The sequence below is a fragment of the Acomys minous genome, assembly GCF_964271855.1.
Source record: "Acomys minous genome assembly, chromosome: 11".
In the NCBI taxonomy this organism is placed as follows: domain Eukaryota; kingdom Metazoa; phylum Chordata; class Mammalia; order Rodentia; family Muridae; genus Acomys; species Acomys minous.
Window position 1 is genome coordinate 24,443,260 of NC_140492.1, and position 24,173 is coordinate 24,467,432.

Below are 24,173 nucleotides of genomic sequence, written 5' to 3' on the forward strand. Positions count from 1 at the left end.
CTGAAGATGAGGAATAAAAGTTTGAGGCTTCAATGAAACCGTATCCATAACATGTATAGGATAAATGTGATCACCTGGTAAAATCTAAGCTGCTGGGTTGTTTTCATGTCTCCTAGGTGGAATTCAGCCCCTTGGCCTGGCCTTCTGCAATCCTGATGAAGTAAGGTCTCTCTTTCTCACTGCTTTTCCACTGTGACCACTCTTGCAAAGGTCACTGTTGATGCAACACCAAACTCTGACTCACTTTTAGTTCCTGCTCCACAGTGGATTTCTTTTTAAAGGTAAATTCTCCTCATGCTTTGACAGTTTCATGCATTTATATAATGAACTCTAGCCATTTCCTTAACAATCTTCTCTCATCCCCTCTAGTCTATGGCTGAAACTCTTTTTCCAAACACTTCTCTCTCCTCCTTCCATGCTCTCCCTCTCCTATGTCTTCTTGTGCCCCCTTCTCTTGGGTGTGTGTGTATGTGTGTGTGTGTGTGTGTGTGTGTGTGTGTGTGTGTGTGTATGTGTGTGTGTATGCACATGTGTGTGTGCACATGTGTGTGCCACATTGAGTTGAGAGATTATTTACTGGTGCATGAGCAATTTATGAGTTACTATAGCACTGAAGAAAACACGTCCTTCCTTGAAATAGTTAACTGACAATACCATCTCAGGGAGAGATGCCTCTTGAGTCCTTCATCCATCCATGATGTATTGATGGGTCAAATCCTTTGTAGGTTAGGTGTGTGGGTAACCACAGAAGCAATGAGTATATGTGTACAATAGTCAAGCCATACCTAGATGATACCTTTTCACAGTGTGTTTTTCCATCTTCAGTTCTTGTATTTTTTCCATCTACTCTTCTGGAACATTCCTTTGGACCTTGTTGGGGGATCATATAGACTTTGTAATTGGGGTTGAGCACTCTGTATTTGCATAATCCTGACACTCTGGCTAATTATGAGATTCAACTTTAACTATTTCCCACTGCAAAAAGAAGCTTCACTTGCCCGGAGCAATTGCATTCTGGATTGGCAAATGCAAGCAAATGAGCTTCCTGGAGGCAGCCCATCTGCTTTTGTATGAATGGGTGTACATCTGGCTTAGGCAAGGCCCCAGGGATTTTACTACATGACTGCTTATTGCTGCTATACTGCCTTTCCATGCTTGTCTCATATGCCTGGGATGGCAGAGACCCTCATTGACTATTGATTCACTCTGTTGGGCAAATTTCCTACAGATTATATTGTAGATGTACCTTCATGAAACAGTACTGTTTAAATGACTTGATGATTCCACAATTCCTGATAATGGTTTTATAGGATTTCTGATTGATTCAAGTAACCTTAAAAAACCTTACTGCAGTGTAACAAAAACTGCAAAGAGCTCTGTAAGCCTTCATGTGTCAAGCACTTGTGTTATATCAGAAAGGAATACAAGATTGAAACAAATTAATGATCAAGAAAATACATTCATCCTAGGTTTAGTCCAGGGTTAGGGCCCAGGTGTACACATCAATAAGATAGATCACATGAACAAAAACAAAGAATAAATTGTTAGCTATGTAAAACAAGACCAACACCTGTTTCTTAGAAACACCTTGACATAAAAACTCTTGCTTTGAACTCATAATGTATATTTGAAATAAGAAAAAGAGAAAACTACTGCTTTGAACTCATAATAAGCATATAAATACAACCACTGCTTATAACAAGCAAAAATGTCTTGTTAGATAGAGTTCTAATGAAAGAACTTACAATCAATAGACCCACTGTAACTCCCATTCATGGAATGATTGTTTCTATTTTTGAATGAGGTGATTTTGTACACAGAGAAACTCTGTCTTAGATGGTATAAAAACCAAAGACAGAAATAAACACATGTTCAACTCTCCTGCTTAATCCAAAAATGTGTCCATCTGTGTTATTGTCTATATATGTTTCAATGAATGATCTGTGGAAGCTCCCTATGGTTAGGTGAATTTATGGTTTTCTCCTTCCTTCCTCCCTCCCTCCCTTCCTTCCTCCCTCCCTCCCTCCCTCCCTCCCTTCCTTCCTTCCTTCCTTCCTTCTTTCCTGTCATCACCAGTGGCCCCAAATAGCAAGACTACCAGCCTAAAAGTTTAGAGTTAAAATACAGCAGCCAGAGCCATCAGCCTGGCAGTTAAGAGTTTAAGAAAAGTTCAGTGCTTCTCACTGCTACCAAAGGTCCCAAATAGACAGGCTCCCTCCTGAAAACTTTCAGGTATAGAAAGAGCCACCAAAGAGTCACATTTCTTTTGTTCCCTATCACCAACAGTGCTGTCCCCCCTCAGCTGCCCCTGGATCCCTTGATATAAAACCTGGTTTTTACATTGAATAAAAATGCTAAAGATGTGTGTACTTAAATAAATCCATACACATAAAACTAGTTTCAAGCTTCCTATTAAATATGTTTTATTTTAATGATGAATACCAGCAAACAGGTCATTAAGTGTTCCAAAAACAAATTGCCCTTCCTTCTCTGTCACTAAAAACTACACCCTCATCTACATTATAAGTAGAACATTATGATAGGCAGATTTGGGCCCAGGGGTCCCACTAAAACTAAGGCACCAGCCAAGGACAATACAGGCTGTAAACTTTAAACCCCTACCCAGATCTAGGCAATGGTCAGAACATTCTCCACAGTAGACTGGAGAGTTGGATATGACTTTCTCACGTACTCTGGTACCTCATATTTGTCCATTTTCCCTGGAGGGGGAGACCTGGTGGCACTCAGAGGAAGGACAGCAGGTTACCAAGAAGAGACTTGATACCCTATGAGCATATACAGGGGGAGGTAATCCCCCTCAGGAACAGTCATAGGGGAGGGGAATAAGGGGAAAATGGAAGGGAGGAAAGAATGGGAGGAGACAAGGGATGGGATAACCCTTGAGATGTAACAAGAACAAATTAATAAAATAATATATATCTTGGAAAAAATTTTAAAAACAAGTTTGACTATTTTGAATGACATTTCTTGCCTGTTTGCTTGGGACAATTCCCAAACAAACCTGCCATTGCATGTTATTATTAAGAGATGTCCTTTTCATTTTTGGCATTTTTTTCTGATACAGATAGTAAATACTATGACCATTACAATCATATTAGCAGCCAATATACCTGATAACCCTTGCAGTGCCCTCTGCAGTGAAGGTTTTCACTTGATTCCTTTTCTGTTCTCAATCACTAGTGTAAACATCATGTCTATCAGTACATTTTTTCATTACACACTTGGCCACTATCATGATCTTGTTCAAAGTAAGCCTAGCATCTCTATTGCCCTTCATAATGACTTACACTATCAGTTGCCTGCAACATAAAGTCCACTAAAATCTAATACTGTATTTCAACTAGTATCTATGTCTATTTCCATTCCATAGCACTTTCATACACAATCAGATTTATACTGGAGAAATATATAGATGTGTCCAAAATACAGATATATATCCGTATCTTTTGATAGTACCATTAACACTATCAAATGTTAGCAGAGTTGTAAATTAGTATATTAACTACTGAAGTGGGGACAAAATATATTTCCTCTTGAACTTCAAATGTAATACGGTAAACATGTTTGACATTACCATACCAGTTGGGCAACTATTGTTATCATTACTTTGTTCTCACCTATCCATTTGTTATTAACAAAAATGTTCTCAAGTATAAGACAGTAAGGTTCTTAGCTACTATCTAAAAAGGAAAAGACAGAAAATGCCCTACGAAGCCTGGTATGGTGGCAAATACCTGTAATACCTGTACTCCGTAGAAAGAGGCTGTTTACTCTCTGTGAGTGTGACATCAGCCTAGTATACACAGCAATTTCAAGTTCAGCCAGGACTATCCAGTGAGACGCTCTCTTAAAAAATTAACTCTTTAAATAATAAATATTAATAGCATTCTATCTATTATCAACATAAAATCGCATGTGATTTATTATTGATTTAAAATTATATAGCAAAGACCAACATTTTCCTATTTTTAATACCAATTGAGACCTTTTGAAATAGCAGACATGGAATGTAATAGCAAAGAGATTAAGATTTTGTTTACAAGTTCATAGATAAGTTATTACATCCATATTTACAACTATCTGTGGGCATGTTATTGTCTTATCTGAGGTACTCTAATTTACCTATTGTTGTCTTTAGTGAATAATACACTTTATTATTATTTTTCGAGACAAGGTTTCTCTGTGCTGTCTTGGTTGTCCTGGACTTGCCTTGTAGACCAGGCTGGCTTTGAACTCACAGAGATCCACATGCCTCTCTCTGCCTCCCTGAGTGCTGGGTTACAGGCCTGTGCCACCACGCCTGGCAACAGTGCACTATTTTAAGCTTACTCATCAGGCATGAAGTGTCAACAGTAAGAAATAATAAGCAGAAACAGAAAACACCAACAAGTGTTACTATATCAGCAACTCCTAGCCAGTGTTGTGTACGTGTGTGTCTGGTATTGAAAAGCCACATGTGAATACATTGATCTTTGTGTTCTTATGCTTCAGAGATGTATGCCTATCTGTGCCTGTACCTCTCTTCTGTCTTTGTTCATTTACCAAGCCCATCCATGTGCACAGGGAGTGTCTGCACGGGCACTACCATCAACTTGATCTAGGGAGCATTAGTCAGGTATTCGCACAAAGAATCACATCAACTACAGAATATGCCTTGTCTTAATGTTAAAATTTGTTAAATGTACACACACTTTTCTTATGGTTTAGCACAACAGTGAATGTAACTTGGTAAGGGCATTTAAATGGTTTATTTGTGCTTCAAAAACATTATTTATAGCAAAACTCTAAAATAGTTCAATTTTAAAAACAAATTGCTAGCGTAGGGGAATACAGCAGAACATTTATAAATTCTTTATGATACGATGTTAACAAACGGTTCATCTTATCTATGATACATATATTTTTAGTCTTTGGATATTCTAGGGAACACGTTGCTCAAAGCACCACATGAAATCATTCCGGTTTCATTTTACCTCACTACAGGGAGTACATGAATGTTTGGATCTGTCGGAGGTTAAAAGATGAGAACAACCAGAAGGACTGAGGTGAACTGAGGGCAAATTGGGAAAATGGACGGAGTTTATGCAATCAGACAATACGGAGGAGAAAATAAACCATCATAGCTATGAAATGGAAGGTGATAGGGAAATGCTTTCAGAACAGTGAAGGCAGATTTGGGGAAGGTTGAGGATAGAACATTTATAGTCTATAGAACATTTGTAATTCTATGCCTAACAGAAAGAAGAAATGAATTGTGTTGAAGGTAGAAATGTGAATACCATTCAATCATCTCAAACTAGAAATATTCACTTATAAAAGAACAAAGTTTAATTCCATCATAAATTCAAAACACACAATTAAATAATTAAGCAAGAAATCCAAATAGCCCAAAGTTAACCATGCCTGTGGAAACAATAAGTTTGAGATAGAGTGCACTTGAATGATTTGATTGAATAATTGATCAAAAGAAACATGTAAGAATTCAGAGAATCTTCAGACTGGAAAATGGCAGCCAGATGACAATGATTTGGCAGAAGGCTTTAGTTAAATCTTGGGACTTCTACTTCCTAATACTGTTTCCTTAGATTATTCCATGCAACCTCTAGATCTTATGTTCTGGAAAAGTCTCTTGGTTTTCTAGAAAAATCTGCATGAATTACAGTACTCATTATCGGCACTCATTGTCTGGTTCAGAATATTTATAATCATGCACAATTCAGCAACCAGATTCAGCAGGCAGAAACAGAGCATTCTTTTTTATACATTGTTTAAGCCTTTGATTAATAATAATCATCCCCAAATATCTTACAGGGCTAGAACAAGACTTAAATTTTTTCTTCAATCATATAATTTCTAAAATTTGCTGGGATTGTCTCCTCACTGCCTGATTATCCTCTTGATTTCTGAGGAAGAAAAACGTTTGTTATAGTATTTTTATTATCCTGGAAACAAATCTTCCACAACCTGCCACATAAATATTGCACATAAAAGTGCAAACATGTAATTGAAGTAAATATAATTACAGTCAAGTATATTATAAATTGTAATTCTTTGACATTTATAAACTAATAACATGAGGAAATAGATGTCTGCCCATATCTGCAGGGTCACTCTGAACATGAGAGGTGCGAATGACATCATGATAAAGAGAAATGACATTGTATGTTTGCACATACATATATTAGAGTTGTCCTGGAGAAATATTTGTCATACAATTTAATTCATCTGGTTTAAGTCAAGAGTGACTTGCTCTTCCATCTAGACCAAAAATCCAAACCCTTCTATTGCTTGAATAGTTCATCATCCTCTCAATTTTCCTCTCTCCTAAGTACACAGACTTTAGATCACACTTTTATAAACATATGAAGCTCATCGCTTGTGTGTGTGTGTGTGTGTATGTGTGTGTATAAAGTGTGCACATGTTTATGTTGCTGTACATGTGTGTAAATGTGGAGGCTAGTGTTCAGTATTCTTTTTATGTGCTTTGCTTTTTTCAGACTGGGTCTCTCACTGGGTCTAGAGCTTATTGGCTCAACTAGACTGGATGGCCAGTCAGCTTCCTCGATCCTTCAGTTCCTGTCTGTCCAGCCCTGGACTTACAGGTATCTGCTGTTACCCCGGAGTTTTCACCTGGGTATTAGGGATTGAACTCAGGTCAGTGGTTAGTAAGCACTTTAGTCATGAGTATTTTCCAAACCCAAACTCCACATAAGTGTGGTATTCTACCCTGCCTCGGCGGTGGCAGCAGCATAGAACAGGGTTCCCACTGATGTAAGCAAGCACGTTCCCCTATTTTTGAAGACTTATGACTTTTTTCATTGAATGATTAAGTATGTATGATGAGGGCACATTTAACATATATTTACTTATGAGGACTGCCAGAATATTTTGAGTTACTTAAAAAACTGAGAAATTACTGCATATGTAACACTCTATAAAATTTGCCTTCAATACATCAAGATTGTTTTTCATAGGAAAAAAAAAGAGATTTCTGCTTTCTGTTTGGCAGAAGAGTAGGGGATGTATTGATTGAGCATACATAAAAAGTGTTCCATATTTTTCTACTTGTAGACATTTTCATTATATATCATATATATATCACACAAATGTGATTATGAAATATGGTGACCCTGTCTTCTGTCTTTAATTCTTACAGGTGTTTTCCAAGCATGACCTAAAATGTCATTGCAGACCAGCACTACTGATTCTCTCACACTAGACCCTTGTGCAGCAAAGCAGACTTGTAAGTGTTCAGTTTATTGGATTTACATTTACCTCTGGTTTCATATTTAATTGCTTATTCAGAAAAGTTTGCTGTGTGCTAATCAGTTCCCCCAAATTATGTTACCAAATGTAAATTTACTTGAAAATACCTTAAATATGACTTCTCAAACTATTAAATTATAAAAATATTACAACCAGCTAAAGTAAATTCAAACTGTTTGCATTATTTCTTACTTGCAAAACAGGACATTACAATATTTTTCTAAGTACTTCTATGAATTTCCCAAGTAATACTATTACGTGTATAACAACTCTCAGTCTTCTCTCTCTCTCTTTCTCTCTTTCCCCCTCTCTTTCTCTCTCTCTCCCTCCCTCCCTCTCTCCCCTTCTTTGTGCATGTATGTGTGACTGTCCCTGTCTCTATCTTACACACACACGGGCCGAAACATGCACACACACACACACACACACACACACACACACACACACACACACAGAGAGAGAGAGAGAGAGAGAGAGAGAGAGAGAGAGAGAGAGGGAGGGAGGGAGGGAGATTGAGACTGAACATTTCCGAAGTACTAATAGCAGGGCTTGGGAAATTCCCAAGATCAACTAATTTAAAAACTAACTTAATGTTTGTGTCATGTTCACCTATGTCTTCAGCGAGTGATGTATTATTTCTTAAGAACTAGTCTCTACATTGAGATGCTATATTGTACCATAAAGCAAATGTGGCGCACTTAGCTTATAATGTGTGAGTTGTGATTTAGGCTTCTAGATATTGAAAAGCGAATGACGTTCATTATCATCAGAGTCCAGATACAATGTGTGATCAGATCTACTTTTCTGCTCATCAAATTAATAACAATGAGGGAAAAAACCCAAATACTTTGGACTTCTGAAGTTCCTAGAAGAATTTAAATGTCTTTAACACTTGCTCACATGTATACATATGTGACAATTAAAGACTTGATGGTAAATACAGGTGCAATGCCAGAAAAGCCAAAGTATTTTCAATGATGTCCTGTACATACATGAGAATACATAGCAATAAAATAAAATGAATTTTTAGCAAAGATAGATCATGAAAATTTCTGGTTTTCTCAAAATTTAATACTGGTATTTATGCCTTTTCAAAGTATCTTTCAGACAGAGATAATGCACTGCAGTTATACAAACACATTGTTTACATATGCACAGGTGCAGAAAGTTTTGTTTATTTATAAAGCTATATATTCTTATCACATCCTTTTTCTTTATTTTAATTTTAATAAATAACTTGACTTAGACTGTGGCTTTATATTTAGTTGGAAAGTATAATTCTCACAATATAAAAATAATTATTTTTCTTAGAATTTATCACAGTACTTTACTATGAATGTTGGGTTATGGAATACAAATACCATTTGACTTGTTAGGTTTGCATTAGGTAGTTTTTGTAACATAGGAGGAATCACTTATTTAATTAAAAATACATTTTCAAGTATATTTCTACACTACTCTATATTTAAGGGTTACATTAGACAGTTATCAGTCCTTTTTCCTTGTGATATTTAGGTTACACTCTCCAATTGAACAGCAGGCTGGGCTGGGTAGCAGATGGACAATATTTTGTTAGGAGTAGTTATAGCCTTGTGATAAAAAGGTACAGACATGTGGTTGCAATAAATAAATAAATAAGTATTTTAGAATGAGAGTAAAATTTTAATCCTAACTCTCAGTACCAACAGTAAGATTTATAACTGCCACACACCCCAAGGCAGCATTGTGTGAACATTTTTGTGTCAAACCTTTGCAACATCGTGAATCTTCCTGACTGGAGCAGGAGAACAGCAGCTTACAGCAGCCTCACAACACACATACACAAAAGGCGTGTTTGCGCCTGCCTTGGGATACCTGTGTCACGACCACTTGCTCCTATAGGTTTTCATTGATAAGATGGTTTTGAAAAGTAATAGAAGTTTCCTAAATATTCTCTCAAAAAAAGTTTACGGTCAGACTAGTGTGAGTTTTTCTCTACTTGTACACTGCTTTTCACAGGGAAATGACTTTGATGATGATTTTCATGGGGGTATTTACAGAAAAAATTTGTTTGGCTGCAAATCGTTCACCTCTGAAGTTCTTGGTTCTCGTGACTACTGAGTTTATTCAGATTACAAAGCTGCCCTTATGACCTCATCCGCTGTATGCTGCAGGGTAAAGTGCCACCAAAAGTGTCACTGAGTACCACGTGCTCTCTCCCAATCCACGTTTCAATGATGCCTTTTCAGGGTGAATTACTGACACGCCACTCCTTTCTGTGTATCACATATTTTATTCTGATGAGGAAACATTTTTTTGCAAGGTTAGATATTTTAGTGTCAATCATTTTATGGCATCTTTTTCTCATGGCAAACTAAGGGTGAACCAAATCTATTCTATATTTGAGATTGCTTAGCATTACCTTACATTAGTTAAATACGCTGAGCCGACATGTGGCATAAAAGCTTTAATGGAGAGGGTGTTAAACAGACTCAGAGGAATAAACGCAGCTACTTTGGCAGGGATTTTGGACAAATTATAGTCAAATGGAATCAACACCTTTCTGAGGCTTGCTATTCTTTTTCATCACACTATCCAAACTAACTGAGTGACTGCACATAATTTTTTTTTTTTACCATTCCTGTAGCCTAGAAACTATTTCAAATGGCTCATAATAGGGAATTTCTAAGTATCAGAATGGCAAACTTAGGAATGGTTTTAAATATAAGTTCTAAAATGTATATATTTCTAGGTACATATTTAATCCTATCAGATAGGAACATTTTATGAATTCAAATGTCAGGTTTTTAAATTAAAGTCATTTAGAAAATAGAAGTCCACTAACATGAACTATGCAATCCAAATTTTGGGACCACAAATGTACAAGGAAATCAAAGCATGAAACCATGTACAACCTGCCCATTTGATCTCATCAAATAGCTGCACAAATTCATCAGTTTAGAATTTATATTTGAAGTTATCAGAAACAAGTTAGAAAAAAAATCATCATTCTGGAATAACTTCTTCATCTCTCTGTAAGGAAAAGCCATGGTAAATGTCATGTTTACTGTATAAAATGGTTTAATCCTTCATACTGTGGAGTCCATTAGATTTTTTTCACCTTTCCATAACATTTGTACACATTTAAGGGCTATCATTTATTTTTATCAAAATAGAATCAAAGTTGTTGTCATTTTCACTGTTTGAAGCCCTGTGTCTGCGGAGTTTGAAACTTTAAGTATGGGCGCTTTGAGAACGGATTACCTGGGAAATTGCTTTTCTATTCGTGTGTGTGACAGCTGACTTCAGCTGTTTCCTTAAGCACCTACACAGCAGCTGAGCGCTTTCTACGGGTCCTTAGATTGGAAACTAAAGGAATTGGAATGTTTGTGATCAAGGAATTTCCTATTTCCTCACTGCAAGAGCTTTATGTTGTTGACCTTTGTGGCACTGTGATCTCCCATAAGTCCTGTCCATTCTGCATATGGTGCAGATATTAACACGACCATATCCATCGCACAAAGGAAAATGCAAAACGGATGAGTTCCAAATTGAAACATCAGCCTTAGCCGACAGTGAAGTGTTTATGTACGATCTGGTATTTGTAACTACATGCTCATACAGCAGTCACAGAAGGCTGGAAATGGAATAAAGCAAACTTGGTTTGGGTTGCTGAGACTACGTGCACTGATTTGTTGAAGGTGCTCATATGCTGGCATAAGTTAAGCCCAGTTTTCTGAACATGGAGGAGCTGACAACTTGGAAAGCACAAGCCTGTGTGGCTTCTCTACATAGCCAGGCTTGCAGAGCAACAAATTTGTGGTTTGCAGTCTATGTACTTACTAGGTTTATTAAAAATTAAGTTTCTATATTATTATTGAGTTTGCGCATGTGGGCACTTGCCCTGGCATGGCATGTGTGAGGTCAGAGGAAAACTTTTTAGAGCAATTTCTCCCTTTCTTCCATTGGATCCAGGCACTGAGCTGAGAACTTTAGACTGGGGAAGCAAGGTGATGTCCAGATTGCCAGTCCATAGTAAGTTATGGCCATTTGGTTGATCAAATAAAAAAAAATAGAATTATTGGTGTCTTTCACATATTATAGTCATTAAAGGGTATCAATTGTTTCTTTAAGTGCAACACATTTTATCATTTATTGCTCGACCGAATTTATCATCTTTTATTTCAACTCGGACAACTTATAAAGAGGGGATGGAGGACACGTATGTAACAGGTCTTACACCAAGTAAGTTAGACGTTCCAGAGACTGAGGCAGCATACAGAAGACCTGGAGAGGTCTGCACCAGATGAGCACTGAGAGCTGAAAGGAGACATGGACACATGGCTGTATTTCTAATCCACAAGCGATCTCTGGCTGATACCCACTTGTAAATAAGAAACTGATTTTGCCCAAGGTACTCTCAGTGGGGAAACAATCTTCTCCAAAGGGTAGATCACATGTCCAGTAGCAGATGGCCAACAGAAAACAAACTTAAAGCTATCTTTGGAGGTGTATTGTCTCATAAAATTGTATCAGGATTTTTTTATTATTACTTTTATGTTTGTTTTAATTTACTTTTATTGTATTTATTTATTTTACATACAGGTTTTACTGTATATGTTATGGTTTCCTTTTTGTCTTTCGTTCCACTTTTACAGAACCCCTAAATGTGTAAGTGAGTGTGCCTCTGTGTCTATACCTGGTTTTTGGTGTATTATCTTGGGCTTTTTTTTTTCCTTCTATTTGTTTTGTCCTTTTTCGATTTCTTAAAAAAAATCTTATTTTGTTTTACTATTATCTCTTAGATACCTGTTTGTTTTCTAATGAGAGACCAAATGGGGTGGGTCTAAATTGGAGCGGAGGTGGAGGAGCAGAGAGGAGTAGAAGGAAGAGAAACCATATTCAGAATATGCTGTATGAAAAATTATCTTCAATAAGAGAGAAAAGCTAGGAGCTTGAAAAATTAAATAAAATTCCTTGTAATTTTGTTGTGGAATTATTAAGTTATACATTTCTTTCAACTACTGAACATAGTATGTCTTTCTTAAAGATATTCTTAAAATCATGAAATGTGATTGGTTGAGAAACATGAATAAAACAAATAATAAAGAGTAAAGCAAATTACTTTTTTAAAATAAAAGATAAAGTACTTTTATTCAAAAGCCCCAGGTTTAAAAACATGGCTATTAAAAGAAGATGAATGAGGTATTTCAGAGTACCATTATATGGGTATTATTTAGAATAGACTTTATTTAATGAAGAGGCCAGGGTGAAATAAATTTAAAGAAAGTATAATTAATAATAAAAGAATTTTCTAAAGCTTTGAAAACGTTATTATACAGGATGTAGGATCATCTCTGAAAGAGCCTCTCTGAGTCTGTATAATATTTAAAAACCCTGTAAATCTTTATTTTATGTCTCACAGAATATGGGAGCAGATGGTTAAAGATAACCATGGAGGTTTCATTTGAGAAGTTGAGATGAGATGTTCAAAATAAATCATCAAAAGAGGAAATGTAAGAGGGGGATGAATGGTAGTAGGAACCAGAGGGGTTGAGGACACCAGGGGAACACTGCCCACAGAATCAACTAACCAGGGATCATAGGAGCTCACAGAGAATGACCTCACAGCAGGAAGCCAGCATGTGTCCGTGCTAGGTCCTGTGCATATAAGTTATAGTTGTATAGCTCTGTGTTCTCACGGGGCTCCCAACAGTGGGAGCTGGAGTGTCTCTCTGATGCTTTTGCCTGCTCTTACATTCCTCTTTCTTCCTCTTGGTTGCTTCACAGGGCCGTGACATGAGGGTTTGTGCTTAGTCTTATTGTAACTTCCTATGCCATGTTTGGTTGATGTCACTGGGAGGCCTGCTCTTTTCGGAAAGGAAACAGAAGAGCAGCAGATATATATGGGAGTGAGAGCAGGTGGAGTGGAGACTAGGACTAGGAGGTTGAAGTCAGGATGTACTGTGTGCAAAAGGAATAAAAGAAAGAAAAGGAAAACTGAGAATCCAGAAAATGCTGGGGTGTGAGTATCAGCTTGCATAGCTATAATAATCAGAGCATCATGGAAAAAAGTAAAAGTCAAGGCATTTATACTATCACATGAAGATCATATTATACTTTACATTTCTATAGTTAAAAAAGAAAAAAATGTATTACATGCCTCATAGAATATTAATTTTTCTAAGAGGATAGAAGATTTGGTATCTTAAATGTAAAAATACGATGTGTGTGTGTGTGTGTGTGTGTGTGTGTGTGTGTGTGTGTGTGTGATGTAGTATACAGGTAGGTTTTGTATGATTATGTTGTATGTATATGTGTTGTATTGTCCAGCACATTCATGTGAATGGCCCAGGCATGCAAAACCTAGAGTAGGTCATCACATGTCATCCTTTGTTACTGTCTGCCTTACTGCCTAGAGACAGTGTCTCTCAGTGTATCAAATCTGGTCAGTCATATTTGACGGAATGACAATATTCCCCAAACTGTCTACTTCTGCATGTGCAATGCAGGAGTCTTAGGCCCCTTTGCATGTAGACACTGCAACTCAAATCTAGATCTTCATCTCACATTTAAAAAAGTGACCTGACCTATTGAGCCATCCTCTTAGCTTCCAAATTTTTTTTGTTTAAAATACTTACATTTTTTCTATCTATTAGATTGTATTAACTGTACTAAGTAAGCCTTATTATGACATTTTATACATGTTTATAATGTGCTTTATCTTGAAACTCCAATTATAGTGTCTTGCTCTCCTTTACACTGCTCTCCTTCTCCACCTCCAAGCAGTCCTGTTCTCCTGCTACTTTCTTGTATTTCTACTGGTTTCTAATTTTAAGTTCTCTGTTTGTGCATGCATGCATGCGTGCATGTGTGCATGTGCGTGTGTGTGTGTATGTGTGTTTGCTTGTGTATGAGTACGTGCACACAAGTGACAGTGCTATTTTAGGCCACAAGCATTAGATATCATTTACTAGGAGTTATGTGTGTAGGAAATTGAACTTTGGTTCTCAGAAAGTATGTGCTGATCTCTCTCTCTTTCTCTAGTCCCAAGTTTTTAAAGCTTAGCACATGAATAAAGGTAATATTTATATTATTTATTAAAATGTGCTTGAAATATTCTGATTAGAGTTTTAATAGTGTCATCCAGCTCAGTTTTTCTTCTTTATTAATTATTTTTGCATTTCTGTAAAAATTTGCATTTTCATCTGTAAATGTAATAGGGAGAAGAGGCACAAATAAGCATAGTTCTGATAGTCTAAAGTATAGAACATTGTGCTTTGTGGATATATGTATTATATTTAATTGAAAACAATAGCTCAGACTCTAAGATCAACAATTAATAAATGGGACCTCATGAAACTAAAAAGCTTCTGTAAAGCAAAGGACACTGTTAGCAAAACAAAATGACAGCCTAGGGACTGGGAAAAGATCTTCACCAACCCTACATCTGACAGAAGGCTAATATCCAAAATATGTAAAGAACACAATAAATTAGACACCACCAAACCAAATAATCCAATTAAAAATAGGGTAGAGAACTAAACAGAGAATTTTCAACAGAGCAATATCAAATGACCAAGAAACACTTAAAGAAATGCTCAATGTCCCTAGTCATCAGGGAAATGCAAATCAAAATGACTCTGAGATTCCATCTTACACCTGTTAGAAAGGCTAAAATAAAAAACTTCAGTGACAGCACATGCTTGGGGGAATGTGAAGAAAAGGGAACGCTCCTCCATTTCTGGTGGGACTGAAAACTAGTACAACCATTTTGGAAATCAGTTTGACACTTTATCAGAAAATTAGGAACAATTCTCCCTCAAGACCCAGCCATCCCAATCTTGGTCATCTATCTCAAAGATGCTCCACCGTACAATAAGAACACTTGCTCAAATATATTCACAGTAGCTTTACTTATAATAACCTAGATGTCCCTCAACAGAAGAATGAATAAAGAAACTGTGGTTCATTTACACAATAGAATATTACTCACCTATTAAAAACAAGGAAATCTTGACATTTGCAGGCAAATGGATGGAACTAGAAAAGATCATCCTGAATGAGGTAACCCAAACCCAGAAAGACACACATGGTACATAATCATTCATAAGCAGATACTAGCCACATAATACAGGATAACCACACTACAATACAGAGACTGATGCACCAACCAAGGGCCATGTATAATGTTGACCTAGACCCCTTGCTCAGATGTGCTAGATAGGCAGCACAGTCTCCTTGTGGGTCACGCAATATGGGGAATAGGGACTACTTCTCTCATGGACTCTGTTTCCCTGCCCCACCCCACCCCTGGCCCACTCCGCTCTGACACTGATCCTTTCTCCCCGGTGGGACGGCCTTTCCAGGCTACAGAAGAGGATACAGGTAGTACAGATGAGACTTGATAGGCTGAGGTCAGATGTCAGGGGAGCAGCTCTCCCCTTTCTGATGAGTAGAGAAGGGAGAAAGAGGCTATGAGGGAGGGAGGATGGAATTGGTGATGCAGGAAGGGGCTACAATTGGGATGTAAAGTGAACAAATTTTAAAAAGTTAAAAATTAAAAATAATTAAATTAAAAAAGGAAACTGGTTCTTCTCTTCTACAATATCCCTCTCTGCATGCCCTAGGTCTTCACCTCCTCTGCTTTCTCCCCAAATCCACTCTTCCTCTATTTCCCTTCAGAAAAGAGCAGCCTTCCAAGAGACAACAATCAAACAAAACAAAACAGGATACAACAAGGCAAGGCAAAAGCTCTGGTAATGAAGCTGGACAAGGCAACCCATTAGGAGGAAGAGAGTCGCAAGATCAGACAAAAAAGCCAGAGACACACCTGCTCCTGCAACACCAAGCTAACCACCATAACATATTTAGAGCAGACACTTGGTGCAGACACTTGGATGCCCGTGCCCGCCACTTGAGTCTCTGTGAGCCTGTGCGAGCCCCACTTAGTCGATTCTGTGGTCCATGTTCTCCCTGTGTCCTCCATCACTCTGACTCCTACAGTCCTTCCTCCTCTTCTTCAGCAGGATGCGCTCATCTCTGAAGGGAGGGCCCTGAATGAGAGGTCTAACTTAGATTGGCTGTCCACATAATGTTGGGCTGTGGGTCCCTGCATCCATTGATGCTTCCTCTGTGTCTTTATATTCTTTGTGAGTCTTCTAACCAGGAGTGAAGGGATGGTATCTAGAAGCCAAGAGGGTTGTTATCTTCCTGAAAATATACCATAAGCCTGTATTTTCCTACAATAGAAAGAAATTCTATTATAGGGACTTTGGTAAAAAAGCATGTATATTTATGACAGAAATTTTAATGAGGTTCACTTGGGCAGAACCTGAAATTTAAACAATGACCCATACTGAAATTTGTGCCATTTCTGTGTACTTTGTTTTATTCAGGTGGTAACTTTCTTTGGGTGTCCTGCACTGCTCAGATTTTTATTTAACAAATATTACTTTGTAAGTATGAGTTATTTCCCGTATTGTTAAAATGTCTGTGCTTTTCCTTGCATTCTCTAATTTTTATTTAGATGGAAGCATAAATAGTTTCATAATTAAAGTATGTATTTTATAGTCATTATTTTTATTATAATTACAAATTATAATAATGTTAAATTATTTGTTTTATTATATATATTTTTTGAAAATTATTTATTTTTAAAATTGAAACAGGTAAAGATAGTCATAGCTTTTAAGAAGAAATGAAACATTTTGATGTATTGTGAAATTACTGCTTATCTATTTTTAGTGTTTCTCTTAGGAATACTTTCTTCACCTTATCATAGTGTTGTGGGCTTCTAGGAACTACACACTATTTTAATATAGTGCTACTTTAATAAAAAATGTTCATACCCATATCATGTTTATGCTTAATTTTTATTATGTGATTAGATGACTTCAAATAAAAATAATATGCTTATATTATGTTTATATAAAATTATATTAATTATATTATACACTATTAATTATTATATATTAATTAATATAATTTCAATGTTTGATAAAACTAATTTTAACTTTGTGCAGTATTCAGTCAACAAACATTCATTTAATGAATGTATTTTTCAGGGTCTTCATTAAAGTTAGTGAAAGAAAAAGCGAGTACAGGGCCTAGTCTCTTCGGTTGATGGTCATGTTTGATTTCCCACTTACTGTTTCTTAGTGGGTCACTTAGAATGCAGCAGCAAAAGATTCGCTTGTTTCTCTTGCTTTAGAGACCACCAGTCACATTTTGTGGGCATTTTACACTTTATTTACCTCTATAGAAATGAAATAATTTATAACCATCAACTTACATGTCTAGATTAAGAGTAATTGCTTGATCACATTTCTCTCCATTTCCCCATTCATACCATCTTAACACTATCCGACCATATTCACCTAAAAAATATTGTTTGAAATGTATCAGTATGTTCAAACGTTTGTGAGACACATTTGTATCTGTTCAATTAGAAAGATGACTTTAGAAATGCATTCTTCATACAGTTCCATTGGAACAACCCAGAACAGATTCAACTGAGAATGTTAATTGTGCCTTCGAAGGTGATAGAGGAGATACTGTGTGAGTTCGTGGATCCTTCTTACCGAGGGAAATTTGTGCCATGGTAAAGCTCTGACTTCTTTGTCTAATCAGTGACAACTGAGCTGCATCTGAGCCTTTGTATCAGGTGAACATTCCTGAGCAGGTCATGTAACTTTGGATGTCAATGTGATACGTTGAGCTGGAATCACCTTTGTGCATGCTTGTGAGGGTGTTACCTTCTCTGAGTGTGGGCAACATCATCCTGTGCAGGCTAGAGTTATATAGTAAAAAGGGGAGTAGCTGAATGCCAGGACTTCATGCTTTCTGCTTCCTGTCTTCAGTCCTAGTGTGACCAATTGCCTCATGAGTCCACTACCATGGACACTTTCAAGTTTTCTCTACTCTGATGAATGTCCCAACTTATGTCTAAAACTAAACCTATCTTCCCTTCAGGTTCTAGTTTTATAGCATTTCATTACTACAGGAAAAGAAAAGAAAAACTACAATTAATTTCCCCATCTTAAAGTGCAAGTGGCCATGTCTACTTTGGCAATCACGGATTTCTAAAACCAAAATTAAGGATTTGACACCATTATGAACAATATGGCTCAATAAGTAATACTATCAATTCCATGGTCTGGCATGATTAAATTTAAAGTTTAGATGCAGAATAACTCTTAAAAATTCTAAGTTTCAAGATAAATATCTCTTGTTCTTCTTCAATGAAAAATTAGCTTATAACTTCAAACTGGAGATACTGAGGCCACATGTCCACAGGATGAGAAACTTTAACAGTGTGCAGTTACACAAATATTTGACCTATATCTCTGCCTTTTTCTAAAAAATGATCTCAAAAGAAAAAGAATGAAGCAGAAAAAAGGCAAAAATTCAGTGAGGATTGGGAAGAGAAAACTTTATATAGAATACTGCAAGTTAGTTCTAGAATGTCTCCAGCTCATCTTTCTTACAGTTTCTGTTGCTCTGCTCCTGATGGCTTTCCAACTTCAAGTCACTTCAGTACGACAGAACACAGCATGGATGAGCCCAGTTAAAACAAAAGTTGTAGCCGGGCACAGTGGTGCACACCTATAATCCCGGCATTTGGGGAGGCAGAGGCAGGCATATCTCTGTGGGTTTGAGGCAAATCTGGTATACAAGCAAGTCTAGTATAGCCAAGGCCACACAGAGAAACCCTGTCTTGGAAAACCAAACACTAAAAACTAAACCAAAACAAACCAAAACAAAGCCAAAAAAAAAAAGTTGTAATACTAACAATTTGCTTCTAGGTCACTCTGGAGAGGTCTCAATTAAAAAGTTACTAACCGACCTACACGTTTTGAACATTTTTATTCAAAAGCAACTTTCCTTTCTTCACACAGATTCTTGGATCCATTTCTGTATCTCCTTTTAAAAGATAGATATAGAAGTAGGAACTTAGAGGCTATTCTGCAAAACTTGGTGGAAAGTGCTTATCCATACAGATGTTTACTATCTGTAAACCCATTTTTTATATGTGTACATGCACAAACACACATACTCACATGCATATACAATATCTTATGATAGCCTATGAATTAATTTTTAGAAAGGCCTTGGCTGTTTGGACTCTGTAGTGTAGACATAAACAGCAAATCCATTTCTTCCCTTTAACACTAGAAATAGCTTTATACCTACAGCATAAAATAGTCCTTTAAATAATGTAGAAACACAGAAACAGACTTCGTGGTCCAGTCGTGAAAAGATTGGACATCCCCAAGGAAAGAAGTAAAAGTTGATCCTGTTAATCACTCCTAGTTATGAAACATCAACTATTAGTTATTAAAATTAAAGTTCTTGTAATGTTTGTTATTTTTAAGTTTCCTTTCCTATGACCCTTAGACCAAAGTGCTTAGATAAGAGCATTTTTTATTACATAGCTAGTGTTTTGATACCCACACAAACACTTGAAACACCCTTACAATTCATGTAAGGTAGTAATTATAATACATCCACAGGACTATCAGTCTAAGTCTTCCCAAGTGCTGGAAACTGTGAAGAGTTAAAAGAAGAAACAAAAGCCAAACTGAAACTCTCTGTAATGAGAACCGGAGCCATACCGCCACTGTGGGCACTTAGCAGGTTGAACCGTTTATTCTGCATGCATATTTAATGTGTAAAATTATTTTTACATCCTAAAACAACCTTTTGAAATGCTACAGACTAAAAACAAGTCAGACCCAGAAACATTCCTCAGCAGAAGGAAGAAAGAAGGAGAGAAATGAGCCTACAGTAAAATAATCTGGCTACTCACGGTTTTTTTCACCTCTCCACCTTGACCCAGCTTTCATTCTGCCGGAGCTACCCACAGGAGAAGTTATTTCAGCCATTGAGAACAGCAGCAGTAGCAGTACCAGCGCAGCCATGCCAGGTAAAAATAACCTCTGTGGAGAGTCCTGTCGCAGACGAACCTGAGGCTCTTATTGAGAATAGAAACCTGGAGCCAATCCTGTCATTTTAGTCACCAGATGTGCAAAGAGGCTGTTATCCCCATTCACTTAAAAAAATAATAAAACTGGCATGATCTTCTCAACCTCTATTTGAATTGAGCAGGAAACGTTCTTAAAAAGCCCCTAAAACTAGAAGAAATGTACAGCCTCCCTCTATACATACGCACAGATGTGAGGACAGAGACGCTGACAGTTTTCCGTGTCTTTCTGCAGCCACCAGTTCCTAACTAGATCCTGGCATCTCTCACTTTCTTCCAAATTGTTTGTCAACATCTTTCATAACATGGTAAAGAGAAGAAAGCTGAGATTCCCTCATTCCCCCACCTATCCATTCTGTACCACTGATTATAGTACTTGACGAAACTGAGTATTTAATTTTGGCACTGCAAACACACCTCATTTCAAACAGAGGTGCTTGTTAAGAAACGGGGAGAAAAAGCTCACTTGTTCTCAGAGCTCTATCTAACATCTTGGAGAAGGGGTTAGATGTATAAATATTGGCTGCTAAGGGATGATAAAAATACCTCTGAAAAGAGGAGTGGTAAGCAACCATCCTTCACACTCAGCCTGTACCGTTCGATTTCTCTATTCAGAGAATAATATATAAAGACAGTCTGCCAGAAATATCTCAGCTCCGTGAAGCAGGCTAAATGTAGTGTGCACGGCACGTTCTGGGATCATCTGCAGTGCCTCACAAACACTCGTTTGCTTTGTAAACACATGTTGGTATCTTCCAAGTCTTCTGTTTCCTGCATAATGATTTTTATCACTTTATGAACTGAGCAGAATTTTCATCAAATCATATTTCTCTGCTTTATGATGAAGTCTATTTCTTGTGGGCAAATGGAAATGCTGCCTTGATTATTTTTGGAGCTGTGCTGTAATGGCATAGATGTTTCCTTCACTTTGGAACAAACTTATTTATTTTTAGTGATAAAACAATTTTATGCTTCCAAATAGTATTTCACAAAACATATGCTAATATTTTAATAAGCACATAAAGCTATTTTCAGATACTTCGACACACATGATAATGTTCTCTAACCTGGTGCAGTTCACACAGCTGCCAAGACAGCTTTCTAAAACACATAGCTGAGAATGTGCAATTTACTATTCTTGTTCTGAAGCTGTGGAAAATTAAAAGTCTCTGGTAGGCAAGCACATAGATAGATATGTGAAATGAGTTTGGCTTAGGACAAGAGCGGAAAGTGGAGACTGTGGCCATACGTAGACATAGCTCTGTTTGTGGTGAGAGGAGCCACTCAACTTCAGTTGCTCTTCCCAAGTGGATTCCAAAATCAGGATTATCAGAGATTATGTTATTATAATCTAATTATAGACTATATGCAGAGGATAAGATTATATATAGAAGATATGAATTATAAACAGATGACAAAAATTCTAAATGCCCTCTGAAATTATAGACCAGGCATATAAATTTTTAAAAAATGTAATATCAATTTAAGTAATCCAAATTCTTTGATTCAAGAAATATTGCTGGGTGTGGTGGTTTACAACTGTAATCCCAAGCATAAGGAGGTTGAAAGAGGACAATTTCCATGAGTCTAAGCATCCCTTGACCACAGAGGGCCTCAATAGAAAATAAATAAATAATGATTATGAGGATACTAGTTATGGTTTTAACAACTAGTTACATAAACATAGTTACAAAAAAATATCAGTGGGATATACAGATACAAACCTGCTCATATCTCCCAGCGGTATTTTGCTATTTTTGGATAAGTGCACTGACAGATACATCAGCATCTAGCTTACCTTCTGCTATAACTCGTAGATGGAGAGCATTGAGAACCACTAAAGAAGGAATAATTATAATTATCTCAAGTTGGATTTAGAAGCATTCTAGGGCAAACATTCAAGTCTTCAAATGTTTAGCAGCAATACACTGGAAATTACCAGCACATGGGCTTAGTTGGCCACAGTACTGTGAATTCATAGGAAACCAGCTGTTTGGCAGACACATCCAGATCGACTTCCACATAAAACACCAAGTAGGCAAAAAGCCTTTGTGCATTGTATCTTTCAACCTCTTTAAGTACATCTCAGCCCTGCAGTGCTAACTCACCAAGGTCTAAGCTTCCTGTATGAAACTCATCAATGAGCTTGTGTCTGCCAACCTAAAGAATGTATCCTGATTCATTCATGAAACTAAGTTGGAGGAATCAAAAGCCTCCTTGCCTGCCATATTCCTTCCCAGTTGTTTCTGAGCACCCAGCATATGTCTCTCACATCACCAGGAATTAATATAAGCATCTATTCCTTCATAAGCGTGATAGTTTAAAGGGTAGAAGGAATAGATGCACACAAATCCCAGTCTTAAATACATACTATGAACATACATCTTCAGTGACATGTAAGGTGTAAATTAAAAAATGGATCACAAGAGAGTTTTCATTTCAAGCTTCTTTCTCTGTGCAAATGGTGTATTGAGCACAGATAAATTGGACACTAGGCAAAAGTGAAAAGAGGAGAAAGTAGGTACATCTTAACAGAGATCAAGGGCAAAAGTTTCAGACAGGAAAGATCTGCGAATTTTTTAACAATGGAAGACTAAAGGCAAGGCCTTTGGACCCGCACAAGACTCTGATTCAAATAGGCTTAACAACACATGGACATATACATTAAAAGTTACTTTCTTTTCAATGAAGAGAATAATTTAGAGAGTATCAAATTTGCAGTTTGACTATTTATGTGACCTAAATTATTTAACTGAAATATCTATGTCTATAGCAATAAAAATTTTAATATGAATGAATTAGAACATTAATTTTTTTCAGGCAGAATCATCAAGCTTAGCCTTTAGAACAAATGTCATGGATTCTAGGGCAAGGATACCATTGACATAGACTTGGCCATCAAGGATAAAGAGATGTTTTCATCTTTGTCTTTGTCAAAAAACAATCCAAAATGTTATTCATAGGCATTACAACCAAGTAGGAAAGCCATGATTGGAGCTGTGGGAAAAGGTGAAATATATCTACCGATATTGAGGAAAATAAGATTTAAAAAACCACAAGGACTCAGCTTGTTTGACCAAATGGATCAAGGACCTCAACATAAGTCCATATACCCTCAATGTAATAGAAAAGAAAGTAAGAAGTAATCTTGAACTCACTGGTATGGGAAAAGATTTTCTGAACAAGACATTGGTAGCACATGCTAAGACCATTTTCTAAAATGAGACATAATGAAACTAAAGTGCTTCTGACTGACAAAGCACATCATCATTAGAGCAAAGCAGCAGACTATAGAATGGGCAACAAACCCTACCAATTATGCATCTAATAAAGGGGTAGTATCTAGAATACATAAAGAACTAAAAGAAAACAAATACAAAAAAAGAGAAAACAAACCAAGTATCATAACACAAATGACCTCATTAAAAGAAGTATAGAACTAAACAGAGTTCTCAAAAGATGAAACACAAATGTCTGAAAACACTTAAATGGTCAACATTCTTAGTCATCATTTACCCAATGAAATATTATTCAACTGTAGCATACAAAAAAATTTTTTTTTGTTTTTTTTGAGACAGGGTTTCTCTGTGTAGCCTTGACTGTCCTGGACTCACTTTGTAGACCAGGCTGGCCTCGAACTCACAGCGATCCGCCTGCCTCTGCCTCCCGAGGGCTGGGATTAAAGGCATGCACCACCACGCCCAGCCCAGCATATAAAATTTTAATTTTTAAATAAGTAGTATTTGAACAAAGCCACATAGTTATTATTTCAAATGGTAATCATTCGGAAGGGTAAGAGTCGTTACTGGAAATCATTTAGAGATCACTGCAGTAGTACATCTTTTAGAGTTTTTGAAGCACTGTTGGAAAGACAGGTGTATATGAAAAAAGAGTTATTGTTTGTTTTGTGCAAAAGCATATC

General features: G+C 36.8%; 1 protein-coding gene across 6 annotated transcripts in view; it reads right to left on the reverse strand.

Annotated features, from left to right (window-relative positions):
* The window catches only part of ROBO1 (roundabout guidance receptor 1), a 994,953-nt gene that overhangs the window by 699,767 nt on the left and 271,013 nt on the right, over nucleotides 1-24,173 (reverse strand). For 2 of the 6 annotated variants that reach the window (XM_084802517.1, XM_084802513.1), the window contains exon 1: nucleotides 20,078-20,649. The exons of 1 other annotated variant lie outside the window; for it this stretch is intronic. In XM_084802517.1, the coding sequence (XP_084658643.1) occupies nucleotides 20,078-20,189 (112 nt within the window). In that variant the 5' untranslated portion in view covers nucleotides 20,190-20,649. Of the gene's footprint in view, nucleotides 1-20,077; nucleotides 20,650-24,173 lie in introns of those variants that run through there. 3 more of the 6 variants (XM_084802516.1, XM_084802511.1, XM_084802514.1) reach the window with 2 other exon arrangements.